This window comes from Prionailurus bengalensis, chromosome A1, assembly GCF_016509475.1.
Source record: "Prionailurus bengalensis isolate Pbe53 chromosome A1, Fcat_Pben_1.1_paternal_pri, whole genome shotgun sequence".
NCBI classification, from domain to species: domain Eukaryota; kingdom Metazoa; phylum Chordata; class Mammalia; order Carnivora; family Felidae; genus Prionailurus; species Prionailurus bengalensis.
In genome coordinates this window covers 176721842-176747253 of record NC_057343.1, presented here as the reverse complement: position 1 = coordinate 176747253, position 25412 = coordinate 176721842, and the positions used below count along the sequence as shown (strand labels likewise).

The window sequence follows — 25412 nt, the reverse complement described above, 5'->3', positions numbered from 1 at the left end:
GCAAGCAGAAAACCAACACACCACCTTGTACTCCTTGTCCATGGTATATCACGAATGGAGGATTACAAATTATTTTTGTGACTGGATCTGCTTTTATGTTTGAAATCAGTATTCTGAAGGACATAGGATCGTTGAGTCAGGAAAAGTGAAAAGAAATTTGATTGGTGAGAATTGCGAGGGATGCGTCAGATCCTCTGGAGACCGTACAGTTTATAAAAGCCTCACTTATTATCAGACTCTTCATGCTACAGCTACCAGAAATAATGTCAAAATATAATACTTCAGCGTAAATGTGTGTAGACCGAAAACCAAACCCAGTGGTGATAATGACATCGAGATGAGGGGGAATAATATAAGGGGTTGCCATTACAGCAGGATCTTTGCTTTTCTTGTGAACGAGTTCCAGAGTCTGTGTGCTGGAAATGGCCGTGAACCCAAGATTTGAGATATTGATGTGTGATCTTAGGCAAAGTGGCCAAGTCTTCTTTGTCTCACTTTCCTCATGCAGTTGCTAAATTAGATCATTTGCCTCTGGGGTCCATCTTTGTTGAGGCGAGACTCTCTCATGGGTTTTCTTTAAAGCTTAAATTCACTTCAAAATTTTTAGAGTCTAATATTATATTTCCTCCTCCCCCCTGCCATTAATATCCTTTTTTTAAATGAATAGATTAGTTTTTGTGACCCCTACTTGGCAAAGAAAAATAAGGGTAACTTTCTCCCCCAAATAATTATATTCTGACATTTTACTGGTCCACAGACTCTATGGTTTTTGCTGTTACATTCATGGAAATTTTGTGTATTAGATATACTGGCTGAGGTTAATATGGTCTCAAACTGAAAGGCAGGAAGATAAAGAACAAAGAGATGTCAAAGAGGGAGAACTTACGGTTCCTTAAGCAGGATCGCAGAGTGGGGTTATGACTACCGTAGTCTCAGATCTAGTGTTCATCTCAGAGGGTCCTAGAACTTGATTTTGTCAGATTTGATCAAGTGTCAGTTTTTAATCACCAGCCAACTAGGACCAGATGCCAATTTATACATTTTTAATACGGAATAAAACTAGGTTGACCGGATGCTGGAGTTGGCCGACAGGGTCATTTCCTCCCCGGGAGCAAAATCCAGATTATAGCAGATTACTTTAAAATCCTGGAATTGAAACAAAGTGGGGACGGAGGGACGTTGAGGCAGTTTTCAGTCACCTTGATGAGATGGGGGCATTGCCTGTTCTCTTCAGTCAGGTTTATGAAGCATCTTCCATGGTGGATTGCTTCTGTAGAGAAATTACTCTTATTCATGTGTTGCGTTTTTAGTAACTTTGCTGTCAATTTAGCTCATGTTTTGGAAATCTAGTGTAAAGCATTAATTGCACTTAATGAAGATAAACTCACAAATACTACCCATTTCACAGAATTGAGATGAAGATGAAATGCATGTAAACCACTTAGCATAATACATGGCACACAGTCAAATTAAAATAATTAGAATGCTTAGGAATAGATGCTAAAAATTTGTAAGGAGAAAACAAGGGATTAAGAGGAGTCTAAGAATTGTCTATAGTTGACCATGCTTTCTTTGTCTGATTATTAACAGAGGGGCGCCTGGGTGGCTCAGTCGGTTAAGCATCCGACTTCGGCTCAGGTCGTGATCTCGCGGTCCGCGGGATCGAGCCCCGCGTCGGGCTCTGGGCTGACCGTTCGGAGCCCGGAGCCTGCTTTGGATTCCGTGTCTCCCTCTCTCTCTGCCCTCCCCCCACTTCTCATGCTCTCTCTCTTTCTGAAAAATGAATCAACATTAAACAAAATTAAAATAGATAATGTGAAACTTACTGTATTCATTTTGAATTACAGTCCCTTCCTGTCTTATGTCCTTGCAGTCTTTTCTGAACACTGAAGATAACAGCCTAGTTCATTGTGCTGCTATATATTCATCATTAAGTTTAAGACTTCAAGGAGGGGCGCCTGGGTGGCGCAGTCGGTTAAGCGTCCGACTTCAGCCAGGTCACGATCTCGCGCTCCGTGAGTTCGAGCCCCGCGTCGGGCTCTGGGCTGATGGCTCGGAGCCTGGAGCCTGTTTCTGATTCTGTGTCTCCCTCTCTCTCTGCCCCTCCCCCGTTCATGCTCTGTCTCTCTCTGTCCCAAAAATAAATAAACGTTGAAAAAAAAAAATTAAAAAAAAAAAAAGACTTAAAGGAACTATAGGAGCTTTCCTTCCCTGCCCACCATAAATCATCTGTTCATGTTTTAAAACCTTTATAAAAGTGGTTATGTAGCTATTCGACTTTGTGTAACCCGCAGTGTTTTCAGAGTTTTTTTCTTCCAAGCCACTGTTGAGTGGAAAGACATTTCTCTTTTGTTCGGAGAAAAATGTGTAAGAATTGTTTACTCTTTCTCCCATGAACCTCTGAATTTCGACTATGATTTTTATCGTACAATTTGTTTTGAAATTTTCAAGCAATCTCCGAGGTTTTTTTTTGGAAAAAAGTAGGGTTTAAATCCTCAATAAATAAAAAGAAAAAAAGATTCAGAATGTTCAGAGTGGTCTACCAGCTTCAACAGTTTATATTGAGTTTATATTGGAGTAGTGTTGGGATTTGCATGTACAGAGGTAAGAAGGGCTTACTCATCTGGTAGATCAAATTACTTTTTTCCCCCTTGGCCATGCTCAATCATCAGTTTTCATACTATGCAGTGACCTTCATATACCACTCATGACTTTTAAAAGACACTGCAAGTATAATTCAACAGATAATAATTGATAACTATGCTAAGAATGTTGTAGTGCACATTCTGGGGAATTATTCAATTTATTGCCGTTATCAGTTGTAGAGACTTTTTTTTTAAGGGACATTCACAGGGGAAATCCTTGGGTTTTAAGTGTATAAAACCCCCAAACTTCGTAGCTACTTTCTGGATGCTGTATTCATTTGCTAGAGCCGCCTTAACAAGTACCACAGACTGGTGGTTTAAACAGACATTTTTTTCCTCGGAAGAAATAAACTCCAGCTTCGAGTCTTGGAGGCTAGAAGTTCAAGATCAAAGTGCCAGGAGGGTTGATTTCTTCTGAGGCCTCTCTCCTTGGCTAGATGGCTGTCTTCTCTCTGTGTTCACATGATTTTGCCTCTGTGCATGAATGGTGTCCTAATTTCTTCTTATAAGGACATCAGTCATTTTGGATTCGGGCCTACCTCAATGACCTCATTTAACCTTAAGTACCTCTGTAAAGATCCTGTTGTCAAATATAGTCCCATTCTGAGGTCCTGGAGGTTAGGACTTTAGCATAGGAATTTTGAGAAGGGGACACAATTCATCCCAGAACAGATACCTTTTCCAAATAAGTTTTATGTAATAGGAATATAGTTTAGAACATCCATTTCATGGTTATGAAAAGCAAGCCTGAAACTGACTCAGTTTCTCAGCCAAGTCAGAAAGGAGCTTAGACCAGACTATCCTCAGGTTCCTCAGATTCCTTGGTGTAGCTTTGAGACAGACATCAGATTAAAAGATTAATTTTCCCTTTATCCATCTTGAGAATTTATTTTGCCTGAGAAGACTAACGTACAACTACCACCACCTCTGTATAAAAGTATTCGTGCTTGGTACTTTTTTTTTTTTTTTTTTTTTTTAATGCGTATTTATTTATTTTTGAGAGAGAAAGAGAGTTCGGGCAAGGCTGAGAGCGCAGAGCCTGATGACGGGGCTTGACCTCCTGAACTGTGAGGTCATGACTTGAGCTGAAGTCAGCCGCTTAACCGACTGAGCCACCCAGGCGCCCCTGAGCTTGGCACTTTTTTTTCCCAACCTCCCATTCCGCTGCTTCAGCCCATAGGATTAACTGCTTCAAAAATAGAACTCCTGGCAGGGAAAGTTATAGAATAACAGCGAAATATATTAGGTTTTAACAGATTCATGTATGTATTTCCTTTTCTCTGTGGATGTCTTTTACTTGGAAGCATCCATTAAAATATTTGTTTGTCCCAGATAGGAGATTCGTAAGAGATCTTTTAAAGGTTAGCATAGAACAACAACTCTTAATTATAGTTCTTTGGAATGAGAGGAGGAAGATTGTTTGCTTAAGGGTTGCAGGGTGGTGGGGTGGGGGGGGGGGTGGCGACATACACAGAAATCTATGAAAAGAGAGAGGGTATAATTTACCCAGGAGAAAAGTAGATTATAGTCACTTACTGAAAATGTATATAATATGGTTCTAGTTGCTAGAATAAGGAGCATGTTGAAAGATGCCTTCCTGAAAAAGATAATATGAAAACATTGTAAACTCTAAAGTGCTCTGCGGTTGTTAGCCTTAGAATAGTAATGAAAAGCCGAGAGTAATTATTGAAGACCAACCTCAGAATATAGACACATGAGTTTACTTTTGTGGAGGGAGAAAATTACTATTTACTGAACATCTGACTACGTGGTCATGGTATATACATAGGCTATCTTTTGTCATTCTCTAATCAGCTCTCCATTTTTATAAAAAACTGAGGGTTGGGGATATAGAGAAACGGGAGTCACATCCTCTGCCCTTCTCTAAAATAGCTCTTCACACATAATGTATTTGTCTCATCTTATCCATATCTTTGAATATCATACCAACAAGTTAGCGGAAACACAAGCCAACGTGGCATAGGAGATTCTAACTGTGAAACGTAGATTTAAAATTTGGGACACTGCGTCCATTACATTAGGGGTAGATTTATAAAATGATTTAAGATGATTCTCTGCCTCTTTGTTGAATTGTAGGCCCCAGTCTTTATGATGATTGCCTGCTTTTTGGTTCTACCATCTTCATTCTTTTAGCTTCCAGCCTTTGATTTATATCTTTTTAAATGACTACTAATTTGACTAATTCCCCTACATACTTTTTTTTTAGTCCTATTGGAAAAGTCTGTTGTTCGATAACATCTCTTATTCTGAGCCCTCTCCCCTTGTTTTTCCAAATAGAATTGCTATCTGTTTTCTCAGCTTGGGGGCAGTGAGAGTTGTAGACCAAAGGCCTGAGGTAGGCCAGAGTTGCCGGAGTGTGATCAGTCTTTCGTTGCCTCCTAAAACGTAGTAATCGCTTATCCCTCATGGCCTAAAGCCTCTTCTTTACAAAGTTGCTTTTCTTTAATATATCATTTGTTTGTTTGTAATGTCAGTACCAAGAAGAAAACCAAAAACGATCTGTGAGTGAGTATAGTAATGTAGTTCATTGATGTAAATAATACAGAAAAGCATAAAACAAGAAGTGAGATCCTTCTTTCTTTCCCCATGCCAGTTTTTCTCCCTGAAGGTTCTTGTGGTTTTTAGAAAAAAGATTTATGCAAATTCCCACATACCTATTTGTATTTTCTTTATTTTTTAAATTTACACGTTATGAACCATACAGTACACACATAGGCAACTCATGGAAACTCTCTGAGAGAGCTTTAGATGCCAGCACATGAATATTTGCCACTCTTAAAATGGCTACATGCTAGGTATTTACTTCTTAAGATTGTTTCACTGTTATGGATACTTGTTTCTTTTTGACAAGAAACGAGAAACGTTTGACAAATGAGAAACAATGAGAAAAAGATACTTTATAAGAAACAAATAATATTTTCATTTTTATAATGATCTATAGAAAAAAGATCTGAAAAGTCTATCTCCACCTTCTTTGCAAATCTAGCATCCCAGAGTACTGGAATGTTACTAGAGGGAATTTAATGATGAATGTAGGGCATTTGTAAGCAATCCTGTGGAGACATTTTGGAGAGAAAGTATTTATCAATAGATCTCATAACAGCAGGCATCTAGAAATCATAAAAATTGATAGCTATGGGGCACCTGGGTTGTTCAGTCAGTTAAGCATCCGACTTTGGCTCTTCAGGATCTGGCGGTTCATGAGTTTGAGCCCCGGGTCGGGCTCTGTGCTGACAGCTCAGAGCCTGGAGCCTGCTTCGGATTCTGTGTCTCCCTCTCTCTCTGCCCCATCCCCACTCATGCTCTGTCTCTCTCTGTCTTAAAAATAAATAAAACATTAAAAATAATTTATAGCTACAATGTTTCCAGTCCATTTAGAGCATTCTTGAATCATGTTAATACTGAACATGAAATTATTGAGGACTTTATAAGTGAAAACTAAGAAATTATAATAAAAGTAGGTAAACATATAAATAGTAGTCATTTTAAATCATATGGGGACTAGAAGATTTGTGTGTAATAATAACATGCATTTTACAAATATCTTTAACAGTGTACCCTTTGAAAATTAAAGGAAGAATCTGGGCAGAGTTTATTTCAGCCAACTTAGCTAGAATTTTCCAAAGTGTAGATTTCTTTATACATATTTAAGTGATTTTTTTTTTTTCTACCCACCACTTCCTTGGACGTTTGAGAAGCATGAAATAATATGTAACATTTGATGATCATGAGATTTCAAATCTGACGTTTTCCTCAATAAAGTGGTGCAGACCTGTGTTTCAAGTATTCCATCATCATAATCTTAAGCCAAGTATAATTTGAAATAGTTGGGAAAAAGATGCTTGTTACATCTTTCCTATGTAGGATGAAGTGGCACCATTTACTACTCTGTTAATATCTGGGTTCTGATTACATAGGTGTATTCATGTTCTGGAAAATTCATTGGACTCTGTACTTAATGATCTGTGTACTTTATTTTGTCATGTCAAAATCTGCATTAAAAATAATGTATAATTAACAGCGCAATAATAAGTGGAAATAAACATTCTTCTCTTCTGTGTTCTAGAATATCATTGTTTTTATCTTTTGGCACTAAGTTTATATTAATTTCCCTACCTCATTTGACAGTTTTGTGGTTGTAAGCGTTATGTGCCTATCCCTTATTTTTCTCCGTGTGGGAAAGCATTTCTGGATAGTTTTCAGAATTTAACCATGAATTCTTGTGTATTAACCAGCTTAATTTTGTGGTATAAGATCAAAGTTTGGAAGTACACATTTAAAGATTTTTGAGATTTTATTTTTGCCTTTAATCTATAGCATTTACTGCTCCTGAAACTGTATTTATTTTTGATAAGTGGAAGCTATGAGAGCTTTATGTTAATTTTATAGCTTTTAAAAGTCTACTCTTTTCAAATATTTGTTTTCTTAGAAATCTGAGTAGCATCAACTTTTTAAGTTTGACGGAACCGAGATTTTCAAATCATTCGTTTTCCCAAACTCCCTTGTCATTGAAGTAGTTATAGGACTAGAATGTTCTTAAACAAGCACCTGTTTTTATATCTTTGTCTTTGCAACCTATGTCAAGTTAACTGAGAAAATACCTCCCCTCACCCCAAATTTAAGACCTACCAAAGTGAAAACCTAGTTGAGGGAGATTTTATGTGGTTTTAATCCATTTGTTCAAGTATTTTGGTGAAATCCAATGTTACCTACTAGTGGGAGAACATGTATTTTGTGTTTTTTTTTTTTTCAACGTTTATTTATTTTTGGGACAGAGAGAGACAGAGCATGAACGGGGGAGGGGCAGAGAGAGAGGGAGACACAGAATCTGAAACAGGCTCCAGGCTCTGAGCCGTCAGTACAGAGCCTGACGCGGGGCTCGAACTCACGGACCGCGAGATCGTGACCTGGCTGAAGTCGGACGCTTAACTGACTGCGCCACCCAGGCGCCCCAGAACATGTATTTTGTATGAGACAGTCTCACTTTGGAAAATACCCACGCAGTGCTTCTAAGTTACAACTCCCTTATAACTGAATTAAACATCTTAAGCATTTATTTAGTGGGCTAAGAACTAAAACCCCGACCAGTTTGTATAATGACTTCGTCAAGGTACAACTCCACCTTCTAACTCAAAAATCGACCCCGACTTCCTGTTTGAACACTCCTCTGCAGCCAGGTCCTCACTCGGTCCATGTCCTTCTGTTCTAGGCACCTTTTCCTGACCATGACAGCGCTCCTATTTGCTGCGTTGCTAGGCCTGCAGTGCCCTTCCTCTGTTTGTTCCTTAAGGTCTCACATGCCATTCCATCTCCTGCTCCAATGCCACACCCCCTCTCCCTGACTCTTTAATCGGAGCCAGTTGCTTTCCTCCGCTGTTTCTGTTGCACCTAACACATAACTACCACTGCAGTAGGCATGCTGTATTATCATTATTTGCTTATGCGGCTGTCTGGCATTTACGTTTGCTAGTTCTGTGTAGTCAGGGCCGTGTGCTTTGTCTATAGTGCCCAGCCAGATCAGGCATTCAAGCAATGTTCATTGAATTGGTTTCAGGTGTTTGGGCAAGCCCGGCTTTTAAGTGCCAGTTGGTTTCAGGGGAGCCATTTTCTCAAAAGCTTCTTGATTGAAAGTTTGTACTGCCCTTTTCCTGATATTCAAGGACATACGTATCAGTTATTGTATGCTTCTCTTAGCCGTAACTACTTGGCAATAAAATGCCAGACCTTTTACTTTTCAGCGTTTGGGACATGGTGGGAAATTTGACAAGGGACAAGAAACTTCCTTTGGCTAAAAGGAAGTTTATAAATTGCCTAAAGATTTCATTTGTTACGATTTTCTTTATGAGGGATTAATCAAGCCATCGTGCAAAATTGCTATTTATCCGGTAGTGGTGAAAAAGTCTTGAATTAAATATCGACATATTTGCTGAATTGCTGGTTAGCAGGGAATTCTGGGACAATGCAAGATCAGTATGGTAGGAGTCGGTTTAGATCGTGTTCCATGTTACCTAGTTTGGATCCTGGGTGACAGTTACAGCCAAAAACTTCTCTTACCACAAGTAAAATTCAATACAGCTTTACAGTGTTCTCGAAGAACTTAAAAACAAGTCAGAAGGGTGTATTAAATTGACCTCTCACCATCCAAATTCCTTGTTTTTGAGACATTTACTAGGAAATGCGGAGCATAGCCAACTTTTTTCAGTTTCAGAAGCTGGTAGTTGAAATCACAGTTGATTATTTTGACAATGTTTGAAAGGTTGTTTTTGTTTTTTGTTTTTTTTCTCATTTGACATGCAGCAAGGACATATGGGCGAAGGAGAGGTAACATTATTGTTTTTAACTTTTGAATGTACCAGTTGTATTTGGAGAGGACCCAAGTTCACTCAATTTCTAACCCTTGTGGGGAAGGGGGGCGGGGGAACGCACCGTAGCTTTGATCCGAACATTATGTGTCATAGTCAGCATTATAGACTTTCTAATTTGAAGGAGTCAGCATGGTAGGATTTGGATTTGAATCAATAATGTCCCCGAATTATAAACTCAACTTCTTTGTATCAGAAGATTTATTTTGCTTTTTTCCTTGCTGAAAGGAATTTCTTAGGAGAAGAAACTTAAGGATCTTTAAAAAGGAAAATATGGGGTGACTAGTCTCAAAGTGCCTGATCATATTGGAAGCTCTGTTATACTTGAAATACCTTATGTCTACTTTTCTCTACTAATTTCAGCATAATACTGAATGAGATTAGCTACACAAATGACCAATCCTATACATTTCCAACACTGGAGGGAAAAACTCGAGAAATTTTAGAGAATTTAAAAGAACCATTTCCTAGAGGTACCTGAATAAACCTTATTTTGACGCCTGTGATAGCTTTGCCTTTTTACAAGCAAGGTGGATAGTCAGATAGCTCAACTCTGAAATGGAAGTGACTTTTAAAGACCATATAGGAAATAACCTCCAAAGTCATTTTTTATCTTCATCACATAGCCCTTGAGCTATAGTTTTATGGGATAAATTCATAGCGAGTACACTGTTATTATTTGCGTTCAGTCAGGAAGGTCGAGAGGAAGGCAAGTGTGGCAACAAAGGGACATCGGAATGTTTCAGTGGAGGAAGAGCACTGACCGCTACATTTCTGTAGGATCTGTGAACAAACTCCTCAGGTAGTACCTGCAAGGAAATTGGCAGCCCGGAAAGTCCCAAAACAGCGCTCGAGAGATTCTACAGTTATTTGTAGTTCTGTGTTTTCGCTTATGATTTGCAACGTTCATATTTTGCGGTCAAGTACACAGGGGAATAATGTGAACCGCTTGGGCGTCTCTGGTCTCTTCCGCTTATATTTTCTGTATCATAGGATTTTCAAACCGCACACGTAATGCCTAGTTTTTAGAATTAGCTGGCACCGGTGGCAACTGGTCCTTACTCAAACTGAAAGAAAATAGATCGTTAGCATGCCTCAGAATCTTAAATTCTGTAAGACTAGACAGTGAGGTTGGAGAGCAGCATTGAATGGGTTTCGATTAGAACCCACTCAGGTAAACTAAGGTGAGTGCTCACTTTAAGAATGGACTTGTGCATTTTAAGGACAGTCTTAGAGGAGGTCGTGCAGGCTATGTCATTCTGTGTTTTTGAAAAATTCAAGCGATCTAGCATCTGCTAGTCAAACTTAATACTTGGTATACATGTCTAGGTTGCCCGTGAGCATGGGGCCCTGCCAAGGCAGTGCTGTCTACTGCCAGCTGCTTCCAAAAGAGAGTGCTCCCTCCTACTATACTTCTAGTTCACCTCCCTGAAGTTTCTGGATCCCAGGGGGCTAGTTGAGCAGTCTTCTGTTTAACCGTGTGCTTTTCTCTCTGACTCCATTGAGACTTGAAAGCGATGGGAATTCAAGAGCCTATCTAAGCGATTTGTTACCTAGTGAGAAAAATAAAAGCAGCAGTTTTGTTGAATCTGCCCTTTTCCTGGTTTCTTGGGTAAGGGAATCGGTGGCAAGGAACATTTGCTGTTAGCGTTTTCTTTTTTTCCTGCTTTCTATTCCAGGTCAGTCTTCACTGTTTCCAATGGAAGATGGATTCTTGGATGATGGCCGTGGGGATCAACCTCTTCATAGTGGCCTGGGTTCACCTCACTGCTTCACTCACCAGAATGGAGAGAGAGTGGAACGATACTCTCGCAAGGTGTTCGTGGGCGGATTACCTCCTGACATCGATGAAGGTATATTTACAAAGAACGGTTAACTGCACGGTGCCTACTGTGGCACATAGTAGGTAACTCATAGATGGTGGTGGCTGTTACGATACTAACAATCTTATCTGACTCCAGGTATTCCGTTTTGATTTGCATGATTCTTTTGTTCGATCTCTCTATCCTGGCAAGTGAGAGTAGTTTACGGAGGAAGGGGAACAGGACTTTGGCAACACCAGCTGAAGCAAGTGATTGTGCTAGATGAAAAAGAGTAAACATCGGAAAACCGGCTCAAGGAGTCTGTTGTGGGCAAACAGTGCTTGCTGCGTTTTCGTCCGTGCGGGCTGCCTTGGCCAAATTCCACTATGTGTTTTCCTATTTGTTTCCTACCTTTTATGAGTGCCCCATAAATGTGGTTAATTGAACATTTAAAATCTTAGATTAAGTGTGAGCTTTTGAAAACTAAAGCCTGAAGGAGGACCGCAAGAAAGGGAATCTTCAGGGTTTTATCATTCAAGGAGTATTTTTTCACTTGTCAAATATTTACAGGCTTTTAAAATGCCATGCACTGTTCTTAGGCTTGTTTATAGCATAACCAAGATAGAAAGTCCTTGTTTGCATAGAGTTTCAGTTCTAGTGGAGAAAGGCAGATAAAATAGTGTGCAACCATGTAAGAAAGCATCAGAGAGTAAGTGTTGAAAAGAAAATAGTGTGATACTGTGCTATTTTGTGATACGGTGATATCTTCTTAGATTCGGTGGTTAAGGAAATCCTCTTTAGGGAAGTGATATGTGAGCTGAGACCTGAATTAGGAGCCAGCCATGCAGAGATTTAGAGGACTAATTGTCCAGTAATATTTTATTCCTCTGTGGGTCTACATGACCTAGTAAAGACCCAAGGTGCAGACCATAGAGCAACCATATATCCTTGGTGGTGGTGGCGGCGTTGTTGTTTGTCCTAATCTGTTTTGGTTTCCCGAATTGGAAATGGAAATAAACCAGTTAATGTTACGGAGAATAGTTTTCTCTAAAAATCTGTAAAGTCTAATAATAAGGTTTAATGGCTTCCCATTAGGCTGAGATTAAATGTATTGAGTCACTTCATTTTCCTGAAGATGATCAATCTTGTGGAAGGTTGAGACAAAAAGGTTTCAAAAAGCCAAGGACTGAAATAAACACAGTTCTCTTTTGTTTTGTTTGTTTTGTTTAATCTATGAAGCTGTGTTGGGATTTCAGGTGAGACTGAGTCAGTCTCCATCCTGTCGTCAGAGGGCACAGCTTTCCAAAGTGTTCATCTTGGGCTTACCACGTGGTCACAAAATTGGCCTAAGTAAGCTCCGAAGTGCAGCCTTCTCTTTTCTCTGCCTGGAATCCTCATTTTCCCTAGTACCGTAGATTCTAGGTGGTTTTTTGTTTTGTTTTGTGTTTTAACCTTTTAAAGTCTTTATAGCCCAGATGGTGTTTAATGAGTGAATTACATGCTTACGTACAAAAAGAGAGAGACGACTGAATTTTACCTGACCTTGCCTGGGATAAACTCCTCCCTGGCCTAGATAGTCTGTATTTTTTTGGAAAATTACTGAGCCATCTTAAATGTGCAGTTTCTAAAACTCTTAGAAGCACAGGTAAATATAACTAACCTGGCAAAGGAGATGGTTTAAACTGAGCCAAATTAATGGGAATTATGGTAGTCATCTTGCATTATCCTTAAGACCAAGCGTATTGATAAGTTATTTCTATAACATGAAATATGCAGTCCTGGAGAATATTGTGCTATGTGGAATGGTACCTCAACAATTACAGGGTTTCTGGGGAAATAGGGTTCGAAGCAGCTAATTTCGAACCTATTGAACTTTGTACCCAAAGTTCATTAGGAAGCACCAGCAAAAAGGAAAGTAATGTCCGGAGATAACTTGGACAACGTAGGCAAGTAGGTCAGCATGGTTGGAGGTTACCTCAAGGAATACTGAAAATGCACAAAACCACTAGAGCAGAAACGCTGGCTTGCAAGCTTGGAGGCAGTGCAGATGTAACTGGACCTCGGCACCCGAGAAGGTGCAAACGCCCTGCAAGTTGAGAGTATACCTCTCCAGCGAGAGAGCCCTGGTCGCTGTGCTCATTTGTAATTTTCTTACAAGAGAGAGGGAGGGCTCCTGCCAGCATATCCGACAAGCTAGGGGCTTTTTCTTTTCCTGAGGAAGGTTATAGTTCTCCTCCCACTATGCTAGCTCACCGTGCCCGGGAAAAATCACTTGTGAGCCAGTAAAACTTCTGGGTTATACTGATTTCCTTCCTCTATTTACCAGTCTCTCTTACGTGAGCTAAATGGTACCGCAGAAACGGGCATCAAGAGGAGAGCAGACTGTACTGTTTCACAATCTGGAGGAGAGAAAAACAGTTCTACCAGCTTGGAATTTGAGCACATCTCCCATCTCTTCTTTTCCTCCGACCTGCTCTCCTCCTGGGTCTTATCGATACGCGCTTACCTACTGTTTTCCAGAACTTCTTTGGAAATTTATTTTCCTAGAGTCTACTCAGGAGTCTGGTCATGAGGAAATGGTACGGGCTGAGAGTCATCCTACAGAATGAATGGCCTCCATCCTTTTAAGACTGCCAAAGCTATAAAAGATAGCAAAGAATCAGAAGCTGTTCCAAGACTGGAGAATACTGATACCCTAGGGACAGGACGGCTAAATATATCACGTGTCCTGGATAGGATTCTGGATCAGAAAGGGAAAAGGAGGGGCGCCTGGGTGGCGCAGTCGGTTAAGCGTCCGACTTCAGCCAGGTCACGATCTCGCGGTCCGTGAGTTCGAGCCCCGCGTCGGGCTCTGGGCTGATGGCTCGGAGCCTGGAGCCTGCTTCCGATTCTGTGTCTCCCTCTCTCTCTGCCCCTCCCCCGTTCATGCTCTGTCTCTCTCTGTCCCCAAAAAAATAAATAAACGTTGAAAAAAAAAATTAAAAAAAAAAAGAAAAAAAGAAAGGGAAAGGAGATACTACCGGGATAGGTCGAAATTTGGGTGGAGTCTTTGAATTGGGTAGTAATAGTGTATGAGTATCGATTTCCTGATTGGGAGGGTCCCATGGTGGTAGATGGGGAGATGGCCTTGTTTTGAGCAGGTGCCAGCGGTTGTATTTTGGGGTTATAGAGCGCGATGTCAGAAAAAAAAATGACAGGTAAGTAGGTAGGTAGGTAGATAGGTTGATTTCATGCATACATACAGGTAGAAAGAAGGGCAAGAAATGTGTAAAATACTAACAGTTGGGGAATCTAGATGAAGGAGGTGTAGGAGTTCTTTGTACTGTTCTTGTAAAGAGTAGATTTGAAACTTTTTTCTAAACTACTTCCCCAAAATGATTGTAAAAATATTTAAGTTTACTGTTTTGTTTTGCTTTGTTGTTCTTTAGATGAGATCACAGCTAGTTTTCGTCGCTTTGGCCCTTTGATTGTGGATTGGCCTCATAAAGCAGAGAGCAAATCCTATTTTCCTCCTAAAGGTAATTCTCCAAATTTAATATACATGTGCAGTGTATCCTTACATTGTTTAATGTTTAGCCTTTTCATAAATGTTCATCTTTGCTATAAAATTTTCCATTGTTAAACTTACATTTTCCCAAGTACATCTTTAAAATTTCTACCTAGTGTATACTTTCTATTCAAATTTCATTTTACTCCAAAATACGTTTCAAGATATCAAACTGAACTTTAATGTTGATACTATCAGACTTCAGGTAGGAATATTTAAGTGTATTAATTTTTTTTTTTTTTTTTTTTTTTTACTCTTTTTCTCTTCCTTAGTTGCAGTTTATACTCCCTTTCTGTTGAAGAATTATATTAAAAAAAAAGAAGGGAAACAAATAAGCCTCTTTTCCCCTTTTTATCAGGCTATGCATTCCTGCTTTTTCAAGATGAAAGCTCTGTTCAGGCTCTGATTGATGCATGTATTGAAGAAGATGGAAAGCTCTACCTGTGTGTGTCCAGTCCCACTATCAAAGATAAGCCAGTGAGTGTTGTCTAACATGAAAATAGCTTCTTGTTTTTGCCTCCATCTCTGCTTGGTTTGAAAACCCACAGACATCTTGATGTGTTTGCTAATGGATAAGTTTGTAAGTAGACTGTTGTTGCTGTCAACCTCCTAACATTGACATTCTGTATTACTCGTGCACATTCTTTCGACATTGAATTTTTTGGTTAATTAAAATATTGGTAAATCCTTACCACTGAAAGACTTTACTCGATAATACGTTTGATAAAGTAGCTGAATTTCCTCTGAGTAATAGAACTCAAAAATCACAAATACGTATTTGTCTATCTCCTTCTTCTCTTTGATCAAAACTTTACCCAATAAATGTCCTTAACTTTTTGCACAAGGTATTCGCCCAAAGTAAAATGAATTATGTATATAGAGAAAGGTACATGGCTTTTTTTCTTCCCGTTTTAATTTTTTTTTAACGTTTATTTATTTTTGAGAGACAGAGAGAGTCAGAGCACAAGCAGGGGAGGGGCAGAGAGAGAGGAGACACAGAATCTGAAGCAGGCTCCAGGCCCTGAGCTGTCCACACAGAGCCCGACGCGGGGCTCGAACTCAACAAACTGAGATCACGACCTGAGCCGAAGTCGGATGCTTAACCGACTGAGCCACCCAGGCGCCCCTGGTTTTTTCTTTTTGAAAAAAAAAAAATTTTTTATCAAAAAATTTGGTCTTTAAGAATAGTAGCAACTGTCCTGTTTTGACAAATCTGGCAAATCAACAACTGATTGTCACTCAGGTTGATCTAGTAATGGGGTGCAGTTCAGAATGGAGGTGCCTGTGGGTTCATACTGCTCAAGCAGTAATTAGTGGAGCTTCCCTCGGGGTTGTCTAGGTCAGGAACACTCTTCCCAGAGTTCCCATGGCCTAGACTTTATACTTTGACTTGTTTATGTTCCCCCATAGTCTTTATACTTGACTTGTTTATGTTCCCCCATAGTCTTCACAGTATTTGAATTTGGACCTCTGGCCTAGGACTTTGTTGATGGGCATATTGGGAATACCCCACTATGAACCTACCCATAGCCTTTGGTATGGGCATTTGTAACAATAAATAAATGCAAACAATTAGGATGAGATACATGATTCTTGGTTGGCTGAAGCAGTGGACCCATTGCTATGTGCAAATATTAATGTTTTTACTTTGAAATGCTTTTTGAAATAATGCAACAGGTTTCTTAGTATTAGGAGTAGTTTGCATTTGTGGGATTGGGCACACAATCATAGTTTACTTATTAGCACTGTATTCTTTTTTTTTTTTTTTTAATTTTTTTTTTCTTTTTAATGTTTATTTATTTTTGACAGAGAGAGAGAGAGCGTGCATGAGCAGGGGAGGGGCAGAGAGAGAGGGAGACACAGAATCCGAAGCAGGCTCCAGGCTCCGAGCCGTCAGCACAGAGCCCGACGCGGGGTTCAAACTCACAGATCGTGAGATCATGACCTGAGCCGAAGTCAGACGCTCAACCGATTGAGCCACCCAGGCACCCCATTAGCACTGTAGTCTGATTAACCTCAAATACCATGCTGACTTACATTATGTAGATTTGGGGGGATCGGGTGGGATGGAAGCCCAAATAATGTGAAAAACAGCTAATTACCGATAATTAAAGAAGTGTTAGTGATTTAGTTTATAATAGGTAATGAAATTGAACTTTCTATCTTGGTTCACTTAACATTGGTTCACTTAAAAAAAATCACTTGGTTTACTCTTAAAAATGTAATGAAGGGTTGGGCTATGCTATTTGTAAGTCTTCTAATTTTACAGCCTTATTGATCTAGAATGATGTGGATTGTTGTTGCTCTTCAAATACTCTGCAGTAATTTTAAACTTATTTCTCCATAAATTGTCAGCGTTAAGAATGAGACATTTTGGTTTGTCTGTTCCCTAGGTGCAGATTCGGCCTTGGAATCTCAGTGACAGTGACTTTGTGATGGATGGTTCACAGCCTCTTGATCCACGAAAAACTATATTTGTTGGTGGTGTTCCTCGACCATTACGAGCTGGTATGATTAAACAAACAAAAATACCCCCTTTATTCTTTAGCATAAGAAATAACCTTATAAAGTTTTTGGTTTTTTTTGTTTTTTAATGTTTATTTATTTTTGAGAGAGTGAGAGTGAGCATGCATGCGAGGGTGGGGCAGAGAGAAAGGGAGACAGAATCCCAAGCAGGCTCCACGTGGTCAGCACAGAGCCTGATGCAGGGCTCTAACTCGTGAATGGGGAGATCATGACCTGAGCTGAAATCAGAAGTCGGCCGCTCAACTCACTGAGCCACCCAGGAGCTTCCCTTATAAAGGTATCTTAGGAAAAATTCTCCGTAAGCATTTGAGTTAATGTCCAAGAGAATCCTAGAATCAAAGTATCTGGCTTTGAATTCATGTGCCCTGCTCCCAGTTAATAGTTGAGTGACGTTGGACAAGTTATTTTCTCTAATTTTCAATGTCCTCATCAGTCCAAAGGAGTAATAAGTGTATCTGCTTCGTATGGAGTTTTGATAGTTTTGAGGATTGAGTGTGATGAGCAGGGCCAAGGGCTCCGTGTTGTGTTAGTGAGCATCACTCTTGTCATCATCTGGAAGAGCCCTTCAAGAGTAGACTAGATGTCGAGACGTTCAGGGTTTATTTCCCAAGCCCCCAGTTGCCCACCGGCTTTTACTGAGCTCTGAAACATGGGAGGGTTTTCAGCAGTGCATCATGTCTTTAAAAGTAGGACCTATAGGAGAAATTTCGTCCCCGACTTCAAGTAATTTGAGGTTTAATAGTATAAATGAGATAAGATAAAAACGAACGAGAATGCAGTTTCAAAATTTAAACATCTCATGGAGAACACCATACGTTCATTATTTCAAGTTTTTATATAAAAAATTGGTGGAAAACTAGACTGTAGGGAAAGGTAACAAGGCTTTCATGGAGATATTCCAGAACGACCTTCATACAATCAATTTGCAAGCGTTCACCTGATTATTTATATTAAGCAATACATTATTACTTGTAAAGCCATGGTGGCAACATGGTAGAGAGCGGACAGACCAAGATGACCGACCCAGCACTATCACTTAACCATCTGTGACCTTGGACAGATTGAACGTCCACTCGGTGGCTCAATTTCCCAGGAAATCACTACCTACTTCATAGGGTTGTTGTGAAGATTAAAAGAGACCGTACGTGTAAAAAAAAAAAAAAAAAACAAAAAACAAAAAAACCAACCAAAAAAAAAAACCCAGCAGAGCCCCTGCCCTTATTTAAAAGATTAAAGATTGATTTAATAATTATCATAAGGACGTGAGCTCAGAATACATATGAACTGCTTTTGATGAAACCTTTGGTGAGCGAGATGGGTTTTCCTGATTTCAAATGCCGTCTTTGTTCCTTTCTTATTTAGTGGAGCTTGCCATGATAATGGATCGTCTGTATGGAGGTGTGTGCTATGCGGGGATTGATACCGACCCTGAGCTGAAATACCCTAAAGGAGCTGGGCGAGTCGCATTCTCTAATCAACAGAGTTACATAGCTGCTATCAGTGCCCGCTTTGTTCAGCTGCAGCATGGAGAGATAGATAAACGGGTAAGTCCTAGATTACATTCTGGGAAGTTCTGGAAATGGCCCTCTCGGTGTGTCATTACCAAGATTGGAATGGGGGAATTTGAATATGGCAATAAAATTGGCAGCTGACAGTTATGCCTGTAGGACCAGTTAGGTGTATATTCTTTAATGCATCTAAGGGTTCCTATGAATTTTTTCTGTCTCTTAGTTTCTTGAGTAGCCTAATCAGAGCCCTGCATCAATTTACTGTGGTTGATTTAATCTCCTAAGCTATCACCTCCATCCATTCACTTATTCAGTTAGTCATTCAGTAAATATCATTATATCAAGTACAAACATCAATGCCCTTGAGATCCCCTGACCTTTTTTTTTTTTGATCCCGAGACATCATGACTATCTCAGTAAGCCCTATTTTCCAGTGTGCTATGTAACAAATGACTGAATAAATTCACTTGTAGGACTGCGTTAGAAATATTTCATTGAAACAGATTAAGTGAAAGAAATCATAATGTTTTTATTTTTAGTGTATTCTACCACCTGAAATTAGGCAGTAATTAGCATTATCTTCAGTACTTTAAATTCCTCTTTGTTGGTTTGTCTTCTGAGTTAAAAAGCTGGAGAAAACCTCGGAGAGAGCGCTCTCCTCTGTTTTCTAAGCTACTGCATTCGAAGCTCTGTGCTCCGTTATCCGTCTTATTTCTTTGCATTCACAGATTTATTTCTTCGTTTTGTGATTCATGCATTCACCAGATGTTTTAGCACCTAGGACAAGTAGTTGATGTTCTTCTCGGGAACATCTCCTGAGGAGTTGATGTTCTGATAGATATAACTGTATCTTATACTGACACTGCTCAAAGTGTGGCCTGTGAGCTGACTGCCAGAAGCGAATGGTTACTGGCTTGTGGTGAGATAGGAGTTTACACCATTACGCCAGAATGTGAATCCGCTACATGAGGAAGCGTGGTGTTGATTAGTTCAGCTGACTTGGGGTTTTTTGGGGTTTTTTTTCTCCCCCTAGAAAGACCCTCCTGATGAAAGAAGCAGTGTGTTGATTTAGATTCTGGTGTTAGCTCCTTATTTCATGGGAGACTGGCACTTTCATTAGGACTGACTTAGATATCAACACTCTGAGGCGTTGTGCTCCAAAAAGTCCTTCCTGATTGATTGTCTCGTGCTGTTCTCAATTCATTATGTAGAAACTATCAAGGCGATGGTGGTTGACAGTTACTGCTTATGTTTCATTTCATGTATACGCTGCTACGGTGTCGGTATGAAATACAAGGTTATAGTGGCTGTCATACTGTGACTGTATGAAAAGAAAGGTCTAGATTCTAACATAAACACGGAGGGAGAGGGCAAGACCCGTTGCAGTGTAAGTGAACAAGCGCACATGCTTTTAGTTCACTGAAAAAATAGCTACGTCTGACCAAGCAGTGTCTCCTGTCTTGCCGCTTCATCCCGGCAAAGGTGTCAGAGGTGTAAGGTTGGTCATTGGAAATGCACACTTCATTTGTATTCCTCTGCAATCAAGCCCTTTGACCAGCATTCTTGCAGCTCCATAGATGTCACGGAGTGGCCTCGGGGCCAGAAGGCTAATGCTCTGGTTTGTCTGCTCTTCCCGTCTTCCTGTCACCCGTCTTCTTTTGTTCATGGCTAACCTTTGTCAGGATTCCTTGTCACAACTGCATGGCACCGGTGGTAGTGATGGCCTGGCATAAGGGAATTTTAACCCTGAGTCTCTCTACGACTAAAAATAAGCAACTCTTTTCTCACTGGTGAATTAACAGCCAGGTTATTTTCAATGCTTGAGAGACTCAAATGACAGGTTGGCCTATTGAACACTGGAACAGACCCAGGTTTAGAAATTCACCTCTGACTTTTAGACTGAAGTAAACCATTCTTACTGACAGAGAATAAGGCGAGGTTTTAGACTGTGAGTACTATGGCCGCGTCTTGTTTGCTCAGAGTTCCGAGTCTGGGTGATTATAACCCACGATGTGCACACTGTAAATAGAAACCGTGACCCAGCCTTTATTACAACCTAGACGCTTATGACACAGAAGTCAGGCATCCTCCCTCTGATGTGAATATTGAAGTGCTATTTTGTGGAACTGGGAAGCCCTTCGTTGGTTTTGTTCAAACTACAATTCCACATATGACAAAAATCCAGATCCACTAATTAAAGCGATGGTTTGTGTCTATAAAAATGCTCCTGTGGGTTTAATCTCGTAATGTTCTAAACAGCTGGCTTCCCTTTTTTATTTCTGGCGGCATTGTTTTTCCTTTGAAAAGTGTTTCTTTAATAAGACAGAAATGTAAAATGATGAATACAAAAGCCTCACCAGGTCCTTAAAGATGGACTGGACTGCCTTAATTTCAGGAAAAGAGCTACTGACCCTTGTTTCGGGGCACCCCGGCACAGATTGATTCAGACAGAGGTTGGAAGTGCACGCACCACAGTCAAAGGTGCCTGGACCATTCACTGAAAAGTGTAAACGCCTTCCTTTTATTTTCGATTGCAGGTGGAAGTTAAGCCATATGTCTTGGATGATCAGCTGTGTGATGAATGTCAGGGGGCCCGTTGTGGTGGAAAATTTGCTCCATTTTTCTGTGCTAACGTTACCTGTCTGCAGTATTACTGTGAATATTGCTGGGCTGCTATTCATTCTCGTGCTGGCAGGGAGTTCCACAAGCCCCTGGTGAAGGAAGGCGGTGACCGTCCGCGACATATTTCATTCCGCTGGAACTAAAGGGTAACTACAGTGCTCATTTTCAGGCCTCAGAATAAGTGCACTCTTCTGTTAATTCTGACCCCTTCCTCGACCTCTTCACGCTGGCATGTCCTTTTGTAGCAGCCCGTAACTTAACAATAGTGTAACAAAAAGAATGACCTATAATATAGGCGTTTTGTAGATTCTCGTGTCACTGAAAACAGTACGTACGAACTCCTTTTTCGTATTGCCATCGTGTTGCACGGAAGTTTTAGTCTCTTGTTTTGCTGGAGACCAAGAGGATCCAAAACTTCCTGTAACATTTTCTTAGAGGAGAAAGAGAAATATTAAAAGAGAAATGAAACAATAGAGTATTTTGGGTTTTGAATTAAATTATTGTTAATAATAGAACATATAAGAATACTTTTATTAAAATTAACCATGCAACAGTAACACTATCAGTCTGTCCTGACACAGTTTTTCCCCCAGAGAAGTGCTTTTGCCTTTTCCTTTCTTTCTTTTTTGCCTCTCTTTTTTGCCATCCTCCCCCCCCCCACCCCCCCCACCGTTTTGTTCATTTACAGCAGTGGAGGAAGTTAACAATTATTAACAGGAAAGAGCATGTTAAAGCAAACACAAATGCATGAGCAAGATCGAAGCAGCATTAGAACAAATTGTAAGGGTTTCGAGGCCGAGTAGAATTTCATGACGCCTCCGAGTTACTACCACAGCAGAAAAAAAAAAAAAAAAAAAATAGTAAAGTAGGCAGAGCTAGGTTTATTTTCTTTTCAACCATTTAAAAACCTTTAGAATGTAAAAATTGGGTAAATGTACTACTGAGGGGAGTGCACTTATTTATTTTTAAACTTCCTCGTCTGGTCACGGCCCCAGGAAACCTACCAAAGCTAGAATTAATGACAACTGGTGGGAAAACTAGCATTTCCTCCCCCCCCGAAGAACAAATGTATAAATTTTATTTTTGATGTTATATATAAACTCTATATCCTAATTTAGTAAACACTCATCAGGTGTCAGCCTTTGCTCTCCATTTTGACGTTAAAAAACAAAACAGAACAGAACGGATCTAGAGATACCTCAAGGACATCAGTTTTGATTTTGTGTTAACAGTACAATTGTAGCCAAAACTGGGAAACAAGACCCATATACAAATTGGCTGCCGATCGGCTTACTTTTAGATTTAAAGTTGCTTTGGGTATCCTGTAATTTAGTTGTAACATAGACAACGGAAAAAAAAAAGTTAAAAAAAAAAAAAGTTAAGTAGTTGCAGAGTGTTTTGCACTGTTGAACTAAGTAACTGTGTAAATCTGTGCAAAGGTACGTATGTTTATCTTACTCTTCCTATAAAATAAAAATAACATTACCGTTTCAGAACTTAGCATGGGACATAGTCAGTGTTTGAAGTGCCAACTTCATCAAGTAATGCATGCTTTATTATACATAAAATTCTAGCTTCGAAAGGCGTTATTATGTGTTGAACAGTACGCTTCAGGGGTAAATTTAAAATAGTCTCTTGAAGCCCTGGTCATGGAAGTGACTTTTATTTTAATTGACATTCTCTTATCAAATGCCCTACCCACCACCAAAAGGATTATTACCGGTGTGCAAAACATTAAAAAAAAAAATCCTGCTAGTTGTGCTACCTAACAGTACCGTCTTGGATCCTTCAAAACCAAAGACTTGCCCCAGCACTACGGTGGAACCACCTGGCTGATGACCCCTGCTGATTATCGTTAGGAAAAGCAGTCCTTTATTTTTAACACAGGCTTTAACGAACTGCATACCTGTTAAGTTCCAAAGGTCAAAATGGAGGCATATGCTGTCTAATGGGCAGACACAGAAAGGGAGCTGCTTTTAAAGAATTCCCTGCAAATACGGAAAGCAGTCATGCGAATGGAGGGTGCTCTTGTGTAGCTGGTCAGGGACTTTTTTTTCTTTTCTCCTGAACTACATAACTCTAACCGAAACGTTCATTTGCCTCTTTTTATTCTTTTCGATGCTTGTAGGTGGCTTGGGGTGTGCTATTGTACTGTTCCTACTCAGTAAACAGGTGTGATGAGTTAACAAGAAATAACACTGTTTGAGAACTAGCTTTGAATAATAATTTTTCCCTTTGTACATGACCTGCTGAATTTCGGTACAGTGTTTTTGTAGCTAACTTATTTTGTCATGCACATAATGTATATTTGTTATGCACTACTTTTGTATATCTTGTTTTTCCAACAGTGAACATTTTTAGGCACACTTTTCACTGACGGGATATCTCTTTATGCAATACCTCAATTTTTCATATTGCAAAGAGTAGCTTTTTGTACTTTTATTACTGAGAGATCTTCATATACTTCATTTTTTAATATAAATAATTTTAATAAATTTTATTTTCTTATATTCTGCTTTTTATACATTTCAGTGCTCTGCATACATTTTAAATTATGAATGTTGTGCACTGGCAATGCTATTTTAGAGTCTGCAGAGAAGAGAAAGCATGTTGCTTAAACATCCTTCCCCAGCACCAGCTATTGGTGTACCTATAATTTAAGAAATAGTCTATGTAAAGTCACAAATTAATGAAAAAAAAAATTCGCATGAAAATGACAGATAACACGGTAGTTCCTAAAAAGACAAAAAATTAAAACGCATAAGCATAGGGTAGAAATTTAAAATAACAAAATTGTCTACAGCTTCTTACTAAGTTTTTAAAATTATTCACAACGCAGACATTCTTGGTGAATGTTTAGCCATTTTTAATATTAATAAATTGATGTTAAGTGTTTGATTCAGAGATGTCTGCTCTTTTAATTATATATAAAGAAAAAAAAAATAGCCTGCCGTGGGACAGGTGTGTAATGTTAGTATGCATGACTAATGTAAGAAATTGTTATTCTACTAATATTTACTTGTGATTGTGTGACAAGCGTGTTTACAGATTATTTGGTTACACTTCAATTTACAGGGCATAAACAATTATTATCTATTACTCTGAACGTTATTGATTACATGTCCTTCAGATTACACGGGATTGTAGTTGGGAGTTACCATGTAACTCAAAACATAATTAACATGGAATTAGTTTACAGATTTTAGGGTATCACTTCAATTTACCAAGCATGTAGTTCTAGCACACTAGCATGGCACCAGCCATGTACTTACAATGTAGTTACAGAGTAATTACATGGTTATTTTTGCAATGTAAAATAAAGTGTTTCTGATTATTTTCTATGTAAAGGAACCCTCTCTCCCTTCCCCTTCTGGTCCCCACGCTTTGGTATAATATATATACTTCTCCATACACAGACCTCTGCAGAATGCAAAATAAAACTTGCAGTGAACGAATTTAGCATTTTATGAGAGTGCTGTTGGAAAGACTTGATAATTCACCCCTTTTGTTTTGAAGAGTTGAATCTTCTGTTAAAAGGTGATTTAAAACTTGAATGTGATGAATTGTGGCAAGTTAACTTCAAGTTATGTGCAATACTTATTTCAAACTTTTGAAAGATCTTTGCAGTGTAATTCTTTGTTTTTAATTGCAGACATTTAAAAATGTCATTTTCTACTGTTAAGAGTAATCCTCTTTCTTGCTGGTGTTTCTAAAGAAAAGAATCAGAAATCAATCTTTCTACTAATGTAAATTTGAGATTATTTTTAAAAATGGAATAAAAGAGGTTTTGGTCATTTGCTTTATTTTATTATCTTATTTTAAAGCTACTGTGATTGATAGCATTGTAAGAATTGGGACAATATTGTATTCAACTGTTTTATTTTTTATATTTTTAAAATTTAAAGTATAATTAGTTTTTATAATTTTCATCAGATTTTTGTTATATTTTTTGGAAGTGAAACTTTTAGCAAGTGGGTGTCTAGTTTTTACTAATCCCTAATGTTTTTTTTTTTTTTCCAGTGTATTGCTCATATTATCAGAAGGAAAAGTTATTTAAGTATGTCAGTTAATTGTACTACTTGGCTGAATTTCCATATAGTTTTTACTGTGTATGGGGAGGTTGTAGTATTTATTATAGCATTTTAAATAAGGGTAATTCATTTTTTATTAAAGTCATTTTCACGTTAAGTTCCTATTTTTGTATGTTCTACTCTTAAGTTATATAACACAGTTCCTTTTTTAAAAGAGTTCATTTGTTGAAGTGCTAGTGGAAAATTAATGTTATTAAATAGTTTGCAAATGACTATTTATACCAGTATGCATATAATTTTTAAATATTTGTAATGTGAGATGTTGAATGAATAAAACTTTTAACTCAG

The 25412-nt window shown here is 39.0% G+C and overlaps 1 protein-coding gene across 4 annotated transcripts in view; it reads left to right on the top strand.

Moving 5' to 3' along the window:
- CPEB4 (cytoplasmic polyadenylation element binding protein 4) overlaps positions 1-25412 on the top strand; it is a 67497-nt gene extending 42085 nt beyond the window's left edge. For 2 of the 4 annotated variants that reach the window (XM_043595708.1, XM_043595690.1), the window contains 7 exons: positions 8964-8987; positions 10708-10881; positions 14259-14348; positions 14736-14854; positions 16771-16885; positions 18266-18447; positions 20949-25412. In XM_043595708.1, coding sequence (XP_043451643.1) covers positions 8964-8987; positions 10708-10881; positions 14259-14348; positions 14736-14854; positions 16771-16885; positions 18266-18447; positions 20949-21176 — 932 coding nt within the window. In that variant the 3' untranslated portion in view covers positions 21177-25412. The remainder of the gene's footprint in view (positions 1-8963; positions 8988-10707; positions 10882-14258; positions 14349-14735; positions 14855-16770; positions 16886-18265; positions 18448-20948) is intronic. The other 2 variants (XM_043595718.1, XM_043595699.1) reach the window with 1 other exon arrangement.